Source organism: Charadrius vociferus, unplaced genomic scaffold, assembly GCF_000708025.1.
Source record: "Charadrius vociferus isolate BGI_N301 unplaced genomic scaffold, ASM70802v2 scaffold549, whole genome shotgun sequence".
NCBI classification, from domain to species: domain Eukaryota; kingdom Metazoa; phylum Chordata; class Aves; order Charadriiformes; family Charadriidae; genus Charadrius; species Charadrius vociferus.
The window spans coordinates 2,680,531-2,693,953 of NW_009650103.1; the positions used below are offsets into that span (position 1 = coordinate 2,680,531).

Here is a 13,423-nt window from a genome sequence, read left to right on the forward strand (position 1 = left end):
TATAGTATGTGGCCATAAAGATGTGAGCAATAAAGCCGAAAAAGGAGAGAATTTCAAGCGAAGAAATTTTGAACTACCTGAAGAGGGATGAAGATTGTTCGGGTTACCTGAGGTTGCATTGTTAATTTAATTTGAGAAGAATGAGATTTAACTGTACATTTTAGTAGCTATAAAAGCTGTACAACCATTAGCCAATCCTGTAATTTTATTTCTTAAATACCGAATGTTGTGACTGGGTTTTTTTTCAGCTGAATGTGCCTAGTGTCCATTAATCTGTGTAGCAATATACTAATTTGCAAACACTGCATAAAATTGCTTATTTTTAGACTTGCAGCATCCTGTGAAGCAGAGTGTTAATATTCTGGTGATGATTCCTATTTAAGAAACATGCTGGATATATAATCTATTTTCCTTGCACAATGGAATTACTAATGCTAAAATACTTGCCTTCATATGTTTTTATTCTTGCCGTGACAGTACTTATAGTTCTATTTAGTTTTCATTTAAATCCTTTGTAATGTCTTTCCCAAGGTATATTCATAAGAATGGTAGACGGAATGCTACTCGATCATAAAACTCATAAATTCGCAATTTGTCAGTTGCTGATTGTATGTTAAAAAAATTATTTCAAATTATGGATACATGTATTTGTTCAGCATTACTTGCAATGACAGTGAAAATCTCTCTATTAATATAGAATATTCTGCAGAATAGGGATTTTTTTTTTTTGATAGCTAATCATGCTGTTGTTGATTTTTGTTTCTCTCTTTGGTTTGTCTTGTTTTGTTTATTATTTATGGGACAGTACCTTGAATCCCTTTAATTTAGTACTGTGCTCTGCCTGGTGAAGTTGAGGGGTTTTGTACTGGATGTTATATCAGCTGTTCAAGAGCATCATGCACAAGTTAAATTTCCTCTTTTGTCCCAATTGCCAAAAGCATTCTAATTAAAAGTAAAAATAGTCTTAATATTTAACTATACAAAATTGCGTCTTAAATTGCTCCCATGTTTCAGGCGTGAGCTCTAGTTGATCTGAAGTTAAAAATACATTGTAGAACCTGAAAACTCTTTGGCACACTTAACCATCGATTTAAATCGGGACAGATATGTGATGATCACTTCTTATGGCGAAAGAATTGGGTCAGTCTGAGACTGTCGGATTATGTCTTGGGAGGTTTTCCTCTCCTTATTGCTTGTTTAAATCCCATCTACTAAAAAGCATGATGTACTCCCTAATCCTTCCCACCACAGGTAGGGTTTTATGGTTCTTGTCCACTTTAAAGATTAGGGTTACCCTGAATTGCAGTAGTTTGGGAGGAAAGAGAAAAGGAGGATTACACGATGATACATGGCAGATGTTAATAGAAGATTCATCTCTGGGCTGATAAAAGAAAAACAAACAAAATGAGCCATTTTGCAATTGTTTGTTTTCTTTTTAAAGCAGCTGTATTTTTCTTGATAGTTTCCTCTACTTGCCGAGTCTGGCAGTCAGTGTGAACTTGCTATGGCTTTCTTGATAGAATGTTTTTATTGGTTTATATTTGACGTGTTTTAATGTTGAATGGTGTGATTTGAACCTGCAGTGGGATCGGCATAAGGGAATCCAAAGGAACTCTGAACGGAACTGCTCACATCAGAGGGTGTATGAAATCATTGTAGAAATCTAGTCCTGAGCATGCTTAATTATGTGAAATACAGTTTTCAGTAACAGGATCTATGGGTGTGTAAGACAGGCTTGTGGATATTATAAAAAATTATCTGAATTCTTTTTAATCTGTTGCTGAATTTGAAAGACCTCCCCACAAAATGAATTTTCAGGAGTGTAGCATTACACCGGAGAACAGATATAATTAAATTTATGTATGACTTATTTATTCCATAAAGAGGTTGTTGGCTAGTAGTTACTTTTGTTGTGTTTGTTGTGCTTTTTTTAAATACATATTTTAGTATACATTGTAAAACTGTTTTGCCTGAAATTTGTTTCAACTTTTCAAAATTATTTTTCAGCCTTTCTTTTAATACTGTAATTTAATCTGTTTTAATCTCATAGCTTTTATTTATACATGCCTATTCAATCACAGATATTGAATGTCTGAGTAGAGATTGTTTGCTTTTTATGATTTCTTTTTGGCTTTAAAGACTTTTTTTTTGCTGTGGTGTTTAAGAATATAATGATGATGTTCTAAATAAAGGTGTTTATGACAGTCTTCATGCATTTCTTGTATACATAACGATTAAGTACTCGGATAGTTTTGAACAGGTTTTGTTGAGGACTTTTTTTTCAAGGAAACAATGCATGTATAGAGGACATATGTGCTACCAAACTGTTTGTTATTCGCTACCAGAATAGGACAGCGAGCAAAGCACCGTAACCCTTTACTACAGAACCTACAAAACCTGCATTGTAAATTACTCGTGGTAGAGATGTTCAACTGCAGGAGTCGGTAATTTGATCAATCTGCATCATAAAATGTGTTTCATTTGACAAGTGTGTGTTTGTGGTAACATATAGTACATTTGTAAGTACATTTTGGCATAATTTACTAGGTCAATTAAGCATGAATCAGAAAATCTGTGAGAGATGAAACCATTAGGATTTTAATGAATTATGTCAGGTTTTCAAGCCACTTATAGATGTAGGGACTACCTGCTGTCACAAGAAAGGCCCAGGACAAAGTTCTTAATCTGTAAAGACCTTAGCTTACTTCTGAATAAAACAATAAATTTTTTTGCACTATCTTTAGTGTAAAAGTGTGAATGTCATAGAAAGAATAAAGTGTTTGTATTTATTTTAGGAGGACTTCCTGAGTTACTCTTGAAAGTCCAAATGTTGCTAAGTAGCTATTATGTGCATGCATTCAGTGCCTGCCAAAAAAAAAAAGCTGTGGCATTAATAACTGTAATGAGATTCTGGTATTCTGTAACGCCTGAGAGTCACGGAGTAACAAAGATATCACAGGCACCTTGTGAAATACTTAGAGGGTATTTGACTCGGGTTTTTTTCGTAGCAAGGTCACTATAACTTAGTGTCTGAGCGTAAATGTAGTGGTGAATGCATTACATAGATACTCATTTAGTTGTTGGACACGGTATTGGAGAAAGTCTGTGCTTCCAGAAGAATTGCGTGAAATGTAGATAGCGTGAGACTTTGTGTTTTAACAGCTTCAAAATGTACTCTCGTAATGGGCTTCTGAAAAAATTATTAATGTCTGTTTTTCATTTAGCTAAGTTTGTTCCCCCCTCAAATTGTAAGATATTCTTTGAAAGGAGAAATTTCACTGTAAAGAACACTTGACCTTTAACTCAGCTTTTAATGTACCATTCAGGGTAACTTTGAAGACAATTGTATAGTCTAAATGGGTCAGTATGTATCGGTATAAATAGCTACTTCGCATCTTTAATAATGCTATCGCTCCCCTAGCATTTTTTTGAACCTTAGTGTGTTTGAAATAATTCCGTTGTGGTTGTATCTGATATCCCAGACAACCTTTCAGAACAGTGTGTTTTGAAATGTACTGTCTGAGATCGCTTTAAACTCTACATTAGAAACCAAATTATTTGGCAATGAATCAATAAATGTCTCGCCTCAACTACTTAGGTAGTATATGTATTTTGTTGGGGAGTGGTATTCCTTCTAAAAAACTGTGTGAAGCTTTAATCCCTCTAGTATCTTTGTGACTTACTGAGGTATAGGTTCTGTGTGATGGCACATGTCCAGTGGATATCTTTAAAATATACAAGTGGCTAGTTCCTTATACCTAAAGTGGAGGTGTAAATTTGCATGGAACAAGATGCAACATTTCCTTTCCTTTTCCCATGGTTCCCTTTTATGTACGTTGAAGTGCGTATGTTGAAGCTATGTTTGTCCAGATGGTGCTAAATGCATTTATCATCTGTCTTCCTAGGTCTTGAAGACAATCCTCAAATAGTCCTTCAGATCATGCGGAGATACATTCACCACTTTTTTGGATGCAAGGCTTGTGCTCAGCATTTTGAAGAAATGGCTAAAGAGTCCATGGATTCTGTTAAAACCTTAGACAAGGCTGTTCTCTGGCTCTGGGAGAAACACAACGTAGTGAATAACAGGCTCGCAGGTATGGAAGACCTGGCTTAGGAAAACCCACCAAAGGTAGCTGCGTCTGAAAGACAGGGCTATGGCACATTATACAGCGTGGTTTACATTGAACAAATAAATGCAAATTAGGATCTGTGACATGAGTTTAAAACAACGGTAACTGTTGTTCCAGCTTGACATTCCTTTATTAAATGTTGACTTCAAAAGACGACTCCACAGTTACATTGGTGTACAAGAAAGGGTATTTGAGTATAGAGCAAAACGTAGGGAATCCCAGTCAACTGTAACTCTAAAGACCGGCACGCTAACCTTTGCATGAGTGAGAAATATACACTATCCTCCATATATCCTCTTATGATATATAATGAAAAAACTTCATCATTCTCAAAGGTACTGTTTCTTCTGAGATTTCACCTGTTGCTTGATAAGAGGATCTTTCTGGAGTACAAATCAAAGCCTTTTCAAAAGGGAGCAATACAGTTCAGCTGCTTATCGGTGGATAAAACATAATTGAATTTCTTTCTGTAACAGTTTAAATAGATGTTAAAACCCATCTTCATTTTGTTCTGGAGAGATGCTGTACAGAAAATGATGATAATTGAACAGGAGACTTTCTCAGGATAAAAGAGCCTAAACTATTAGCAGATCAGCAACTGAATAAAATAAAATTACTGTATGAAGAAAATCTGTTCCCCCGCTAGATTGCTATGTTTTCAGTTAGACTAAAAGTACCGTTAAAATACTGGTTGTATTTAATCCGTTCTGTTATGGGGATATCAAGTAACTAAAGCACTAAAGAAAATTGGTTTCTCTTTGCACTTAATCCCTGTCTGCTGTTATGGATCTGTGTAATGTAGCATTAGTTACAATTTAAATATGCTATATTGTGTTTATATTATGGTTATGCTGAATTCCCAAGATTTATGAAGTATTAAGTACTGTTGTGAGTATAAACAGTTTGTCTCTTCTCCAGGGAGAAGAAAGTAAATGAAGAGGTATTAAATAAAAACATCCCCTAATGTTGGTTACTATTGCCAGGTTGAACACGGAAAAAGGTGGTCCTGTTGACTTGAAGTTGCTAAGTAGTGGAGCAATATACTTATTTAGAACATTAAGTTATTGGAAAACTCTCATGGATGTTGATTTAGATGATGCAACAGCTGGCTAAAATACGCTTTTAGTAAGAAGTATAAACATACCGGAATAAATAATAATGTTAAATTATGCTTTTTAAGTTTGCTAAAATTTCTCTTTGGGACAGTGACTTATTTTAATCCTTAAAAGCTGCATGTGTATTTCTGGTAATATATATAGCTTTCAATGTGAAATTATGTTTGACAGGTCAATGAGAACACCTTGGCACAGCCCTCAAGCGTCGGTCATGAGATTGCTGTATCCGACTCTGCCCTGCTTATTCCTTTCCTCTTGCTTTCGAATATACTTTTCTGTTTGTAATCATACCATAAGACGTTTTGTTTCTACCTTCTCTACTGAAACAAACTGATGACTGAGTGATCTTTATTCAAGATACCTGAAAGGCAAACTTGTTCTCTTACTTGTAAATATCAAGGAGACAAATATTTTTAAGCATCCTTTGAGTCCCAGAACAATATTTTGCTCAAAATCATGGGGAAGTTTCCTGCCTTTAAAAAGGATAAAAATAATAATAAAATAAGAATCAATATTTATTTCAGAAATATTTAAAGCATTAGTGTACCAATAACAATCAGCTAAATAAATTAGCTTTTTTACCACGTAGAGATTTTTGTTCTAAAAATTCTCTCCATCCATATTTTAAAATGTTATTTTTTGGAGCAAAGTGCAACATTAGCTACAGCCTTCAGCTCTTTACCATGAAGACGGAAAGGTGGGCAGAGCTGTGAGCAACGGAAATGCTAAAATTGGATCTAGTTCAAGACAGCGTTATATGTTTAAATGCTAAAAAGCAAGCTGAAAAACACATCTTAAAAATGATAATGGTTTTTAAAGCACTGAAAATAGTTTGCTGTAACGCAAGCTATGAAACAGCAAGCTTAAGATTTAATGGTTCACGATATAGAAACATGAAAATATCTGCAACTCTTTGGCCTTGAAACTGCTCGCTGCAAACCAGGCTTCGGGATTAAAGAGTATTGAGTGCAAAAGAGCAGTTTGTTTTGAACCATAATTCAAGTTAACCCCTGAAAGGCCCAGACGGTGGTGTTTTCATGCCTTCTGAAAACATAGCAATTGTAATATCTATTTGTGTTAGAATTTGAAGGCTACAGCTTTTACTGAGAGAAAATGAAAATAATTAGGACTTAATGTTTGTATTTTGAAAGAGGAAGAAATACATTGGAACATAATTGATGCATCCAGAAGGAAACTTACAAATTTCCAAATGTATTCATGATTGCCTTCAGTTTAATACAAACTTTATTGTACTGTGGGCTTTTTTCCAACCTCGCTATTTATAAGTGGAAAATGCTCTCTGCGGTTTCCAGTGAAGCCTCTGATGTTCAGCTTTCCCAGTTCATTCACTTCTGATTTTTTTTTTTTTTTTCTCCTCCCAATTAGGTGATTTGACTGAAGATCCAAAATTTCCCAAAGTTCAGTGGCCAACTCCAGACATTTGTCCTGCATGTCATGAAGAAATTAAAGGATTACACAGCTGGAATGAAGCCCAAGTTCTACAGTTCATGAAGTATCACTATAACAGTGAAAATATTCTATATAAATACATTGAAAGCCAGACAGACTCCAGTGAAACTGAACAGGGAGATACACGGGAGCTGAAAGACAAAAGCCTACTGAAGAAACCAAGTGGAAACAGAGAAAATAAGATGCAGGATAAAGAAAACTCACTAGATTCAGAATCTAAGGTGTTAGATAAGCTAATAGCAAATCACGGACCTGTCAAAGATAGCGGTAAAAGCGCAGTTGAATCGGCGAACCTTAAAGAGACGAAGCAGGCTGTGTCGTTCTTAGGGATTGGATTTTCAAACATAGACATGAGTCTGTGTGTCATACTGTACGTAGCATCGTCCTTATTTTTAATGATAATGTACTTTTTTTTCCGGATGAGATCTAAACGGTGGAAAGTGAAGTATTATCGTTCATCTGTATAGAAGTTTAAATCAGAAGCAAAGTCTTCATTGCGTGTGGCTGTTCAGTACCAGATACAGCTTTAATATTTATGATCAGGGATTTTATATACAGTATTCCTTGTTTAAAACCCCTTTGTTCCCAAGTAATTTCACAAGTGTTCTAGCTTAATATATGGAGCTCGCTGTAAGGACCTTAATCTTTAACTGAGGCACATAGTGCTGTCAGAAAATGTCCAGTGAAGTAAGTGTTGCATTTCTCAGTTAAGATTTTTCCATGACTTACCACCTACATCCTTTACTCATTTTCAGAGTAAACATTACATTATGCAATCAACTGTGCCTGGTGTTAGAAGGAAATTGGATATCGTTTTGTGTACTTCAAGTCAGTGGGTTTTTTTAATTTATCCAGAGCTGACTTTACCTACCAGAGTACTGAACAGTTATGCTGTTGCCTTGGCTGCTTCATTTGGAGAAGCAAGAATTCTGATATTTTATTTTTTTTCAGGAAACAAGAGTTCTCTTCTTATTAAATCAATTCTAAATCTATGTGACTTTCTGAAATATTATTTACACTGCACATTTAACGTAGAAAGCATTACATGTTCAAGTAAGTCTTCCGTTCTCCCATGCATCCCAGCCAAGGATGTGTATGTCTCTGCTGTGATGAGATTTTTGGGGTGTTTTGTATCTCAGTTAGCAGCCCGATTCTGATTGCTAATGCTGTCGTCTATTTTCATGGAGCTTAGATGTAAGCAAGGACAGACTCGGACCCAGTGCTTTACTTTTGCTCCTCTAGTGGATGTGTTAATGGGGCATTAGATAACTTGCCTCACTCATTTCTGAACCAGAAAAGTAGCTGAGTATTGTGTTATCCTGATGGAAGCCGATTCTGATGAACTCCAGTAAAGGGAAACACCATTTTTAGTGAAGGACAAGGAGACTCCACTTGCATCAACAGGCCAGAACAAATTTACAGATCTGGACATACTAAGTTCTTTATGATGTTTGATAACTTCTTTACGATATAGTCATTTTTCTTCTTGTAAAGTGGGGTAAACACTTCACTTGATATTTCCAGTTCTGAGCTCTTGAAGAATATCACCTGCTAGCTGTAAAGTCATCTGTACAGTACTTAAAACAGCCCATTTCTCTTGCCCTTCTGCTGGAGTGCTCCTCTGTTTGGGTCAAGAAGGGTTTAACTAATGGTTAAGTCTGAGGGCTGTTCCGTTCTGGGATGTGGCAGCAATTGGGAATATGGCAGTTTCCTTTACAGATCTGTCTGGGGTCCTGGCTGGCAGCAATTAGAAGAAACCATGAAAACAGTTATAAAATTACCATTTGGAATGGGAGTTCCTTTCTGATCCTAGCTGTGGGGGATAATTCACGTCCTGGATAGTGAAGTTTATAATCCTATCCAATGTAATTGAGCATGTTCTAGTTATCCATTACCTAATCTTTCGTTAATCCTAATAGGTTTTGGCCTCAATGTTTTCTTGTGGCAGTGAGTTCTACAGATTAATTATGTTATATAAAAAGGCTTTTCCTTTCAATTCTACATTTGCAACTTTTAATTTAATTGAACATTTGCTAGCTCTTCTGTTACGCGAGAAGGAATAAATAGTCCCTGGCCAATTTGTTCGAGTTATACTGTTAGTGTGTCCTCCTCTTATTTCCTGCATAAGCCCTAGCATAGAAAGTTTAAAGCCTAGCAACAAGAATGGTCTAAAAGCACAAAAAGTCATCAGGGATGTTTTTTCATAATCAAATCTTGTTTGTTCACAAAACTGAATATTTGCGAGATGACTTTCTGCAGCATCCGAGTGGAATAACACAATGGAGCTTTAAAGATTTACTGTCCCGTGTTCCTTAAGTTTATCAAAATAACATACACATAAAGTAATAACCTTCCATAGTTATTGTAAACATGTCAGAGGAAAAAAAAAAAGTCTCCATTCACATGGCACTGTTAATCTGATATACCTAGAGGTTTTCTTAAGCCATGGTCACTATTGCATACACCCCACGGCTCTTGCTCTGATGTGAGAAACTTGGCTCGGTGCTCTCTCGGTGATGCCAGGGGCTGGCGCTGGCTCCTGCCCTCTGCCATGCACGGCCTCCACGGAGCCTGGAGCTGCTGCCTGTGGTCTAACATGAAAACGTCTCTCCTTAATTTTGACGTTAAGTCAGTCGGTGCTTTTTAAGGACCCTCAGTGTTCGAGAGTTCTGGCACAAGGAGCAATTGTGGGTCTCTCTTCTTTAGGAATTTATAAGAGTCGCTATAATTATCTTTATAGCACCTGGGCTTTAATATTAAAACAACTTGTAAGCAACTAGAAAGATAGTGAGCCAGTGGTGGAAGGTGGGCCAGGCTGGCTCATTGGTGCCACTTGCTTTGAGCTGGAATCCAGTGGGAGGTCCCAGGAGGAGGCTCGTTAACAGGAAAGCCCAGAGTTTCCAAATCCAACAACTTGTAAGTGGCCTAATCTGGGGAGATGTTGATATCTACCAATGAGCAATGACATTTAAGCTTCTCAAAAAAACCCAACAAGCTCAACAAAAAACCAACACACCAAAAAACCAAAACCGCAGCAGAGCAAGTATTGGATCTGGGAAATGTGATCAGTTTCTGTGGGACTGTTGAATTTCCTGCTGTCCATATTGTCACACATTTTGAAGTTGAAAATCAGTCATTTCTGCTGTTGTTTAGGAGTCTACCCAATATATAGACCTGAGTCGGTTAGCTTGGACTCACCCTGCTTATTTTCATCTGCACATGAAAACAGAAGGCTTTGAAGGTTTGTAGGGGTGCGTTTGCCATTAAACCAGCAGCAAATGTGATTTTGAATACGTTTTTTTTTTTTTTATTGCTACACACCGTTGACTTTCACGTTGCTGTGACCCTGCTGGAAACATGACAAAATGAACTGGTACTCAGACCTCCAGGGTTCCTTTTTTGTTTCTTAAAAGTGTAAAATCATGAAATTGGGATGTTGATTATCCGTGTTGGTGCTCTAACTCTGTTGCCAAGTTAACTGGCCAAGGCTTTCCCTTCAATTGCTAGTAGTGACCTCACCTGGAAAAGTTTTCTTGGCTTTGAATTCAGTTGTGTAAATCTTGGTTTACTTGTTCTTCTTTTCTGTCTTTATAATGACAAATTACATCCTTTTCTGTACTCTAACTGTAAAGATGTGTTATGTCTGCTGAGGAACGTGTCATGCTGCTTTGCCGTGGTGCATTATCGGTGGGTGAGTTACGAAAAAGTGTTTCCTATTTAGAAATTCCCTCAAAGCACCTTCTCCTCAGTCCTGGGGGTTTTATTTGTGTATTGTGTTGTACCACAGAAGTTTCTGCGATGCCGTTTTCATTTGTGGATCACACCATGCTGACGGCAGTCATTTCCGAGAAGGATTTCGTGGCCCTTTGTAATTCATGGAGCCGCCTTTGCTGTTCAGATATTTTTAAAGAGGAAATATTAAACCTGCATAGAAAATAAAAGGAGTACCATGGAATGTGCCAGGAGAGAAAGAAAAGCTGCGAGTGCTAAAGAAACCTAATGATGGTATTCCTGAGAACTCTTAAATTTCCCACAGTGTATCCATCCTGCTCTCCCCGCTCACAACTGGATGGGAGGTGCCACCTCAGCCAGAGGCCGAGAGCAGTGTATCCATCCTGCTTACAACTGGATGGAGGTGCCACCTCAGCCAGAGGCCGAGGTGGGTTGTCTCCGTCTGTGCATTGCATATGAGGTGTTGAAAACAGTGACTATAACAGTTCAGTAATTTAAATGTTTTATTTATTTTAATTCAATAACTTGGCATTTTCAAATCTATTCTGTTTTGGCTTGTTTGGTTTTTTACTCAGTCTCATCCCTCTCTAGGAAGGAAAAGTGACTGTTTTGTACTAAATTGTAAACTAATGTGCTTGTTTAAAATAAATTGCAAACATTTGGGCAAAGTGGTGCGTTTTGGCTTTTTACCTGTATTTTCAAGTTCTTTTTCGCTGAACTGTATCGCAGGTGCAGTTTGTGTACACGGCCATTTCAACCATATTGGTCATTTTATGTAGGTACTTAATTTTGAAAAGTACCAGGAACGGGTAAACTTTCACTCCATTTCTTTCAGTTTTCCCATAACTTTATAAAATGTCAGTGGATGTTTGCAGGAGTGATGGAAAAACTGGCAGTTTCTGACCAATTGTTTGCACGTTCTCTCTCTATATACACACATACACAAATCTTCCGTTCCCTTAAACCTGAACATCTCTTCTTTGGCCGGGATGGTGCTGACCTCCACCGGAGCTTCGGAGTCTTTTTGTGCCTGCTGCCACAGGCATCTGCGGTGCCACTGAGGGGGTGGGACAGGTCACTTGTTAAAAATATTGATTATCTACCTGCAAAAGTACTCCAAGATCTTTTTAGAAATGAGTAAGATTTCTAATCCTGTAGATAAGATTCTTTGAAGTTCAGCACTGCAATTCACTTCTCCAGGGAAACGTGTGTTTCCTTGCTGGCCTGTGACCTTGCCTGGAGAACAGTGACGTTCCCCTGGGGAACCTGAAGAATGAGCTCTCGCTTAAATGTCTTGAGGTGGGCCCTGTCCTTACCTCCCAAAGTTAATACCTCTCCTGCCTCATTTTAAAGAGATGCTGGGTCTGACGCCTGCTACAGCCTGAGCAGGAGGGCACAAGAGCGTGCAGAGGTCATCCAAAGAGGCATCACCTGCCAAGATGGTGCCACAGCACGAGTGACCTGTGGGGCTGAAACCATGAGGCTGTGCAGGGCTGGCACGTGGCATTGATGGTCCTGAGCGAGACATCGCCCACTGCCCTCCGTCCTGCACAGCCCCGGCCCTGCACTATGCGCCAGGAAACAGCCACCACCACACACACACTTTCTTAAACTGCTTCCTTAGAGGATCAGACAAAAAATCCACTTATAAAACTGAGCTTAAAAGAGTCCATGTGTGTCATCACCTGCCCCCTGCCCCCCCCTCCCAGAAGCTGTTCATGGCCCTGGTGAGGCTCGAGGTGCACAAGCGCAGCCGGTGCTGGTGGTACCCACCAGGACTCACCGTGGTACCCAGCATTACTGCAGCACAGTTCTGGTGATGCTCCACCAGTGCCATACCCATACCCCAGCTGTACTCCAGCCTGACATTTCTAGGTACTTTAGCTGGGGACCCCAGATGCTGCTCCTCAAAACGTCTCCCTGCATTATTTTCCAACCGTATGGGTCTGAGCTGTCCCCCAGGCTGGGACCGGTCCCTCAGCCAGATGAACCATCAGAGGGCACAGTCCTGACCCAGCCATTGGTCCCCACAGCCCTGCGCCATGTGGGATCCCGAGCAGGCAGGAAGGCAGCCTGGTGCCCAGGGGTACTCAGTAGCGGCGTGGGGCCAATGCAGGCGCTGACAGGTCGGGGCTCTCGGGGGCTCGATGCTGGGCCCGCTCCCTGGCTTCCCCCATGGGCGGGCGAAAGTCCCCATGCTGCCGTCCAGCAGGAACATATGTGTGTTTGGAGGCTCCCGCCCCTAAGCTGCTTTTATTAATTTGTAATCCCCTGTGAGCAGGAGGTAAAGGGATTCGGGGGATTAACGGGCTCACAGTAACAACCACAATTATCAGCTCCGGCTGCCTGGGGCAAGCGGTGCACACACGCACACGGGGCTGTCCACCCCGGCGCAGACATGCATAAGCACACAGACACGTGCCCACACCCCTCTGCACACACACCAACACCTCCGCACACGCAGACACACAAGCACCCACGGAATAGAGCACAAGCACGCAGGTACAGACACAGGCACACACACCTGTGTGCACACAGAAACCAGCACACCCGTACTTGTACACCCACCCAGATACACAGGTGTCACACACACCCCTTGCACACACAACCACAGACACACAAACTGCATACAAACGAGCGCACACCCACACATGCACACACAACTACACCTGCAGCCCTGCGTGTGCATGCCCCTGCACCCCATATGCACACGCGTGCTCCTGCACGCACACGCAAGCACACGAAAATAAACACACACGCACACACACACATCCACGTCCAGCCCCGTCCTCAATCAGTGTAATTAACCTCCACCAGCCACAGGGCGCTGATTGCCGTGGATCAGGCATGAATCCTCACCCGTTGCCTCTCCGTGCTCATTAACTGATTAGTGGAGGGGAACGAATCCCCCCAGCTCCCCACGGGCGGCGTCGGGGGACACCCGCGCCGCGGGGGCAAACGAAATCCGGGCGCGGG

At 39.9% G+C, this 13,423-nt stretch overlaps 2 protein-coding genes across 2 annotated transcripts in view; both read left to right on the top strand.

Annotated features, from left to right (window-relative positions):
• QSOX2 (quiescin Q6 sulfhydryl oxidase 2) overlaps positions 1-7,182 on the top strand; it is a 28,333-nt gene extending 21,151 nt beyond the window's left edge. The window contains exons 11-12 of the mRNA XM_009892339.1: positions 3,906-4,094; positions 6,632-7,182. Of these exons, the coding sequence (XP_009890641.1) occupies positions 3,906-4,094; positions 6,632-7,182 (740 nt within the window). The remainder of the gene's footprint in view (positions 1-3,905; positions 4,095-6,631) is intronic.
• A 208-nt stretch (positions 7,183-7,390) lies between these two features.
• The window catches only part of LHX3 (LIM homeobox 3), a 12,915-nt gene continuing 6,882 nt past the window's right edge, over positions 7,391-13,423 (top strand). Inside the window, exon 1 of the mRNA XM_009892340.1 lies at positions 7,391-7,402. Within this exon, the coding sequence (XP_009890642.1) occupies positions 7,391-7,402 (12 nt within the window). The remainder of the gene's footprint in view (positions 7,403-13,423) is intronic.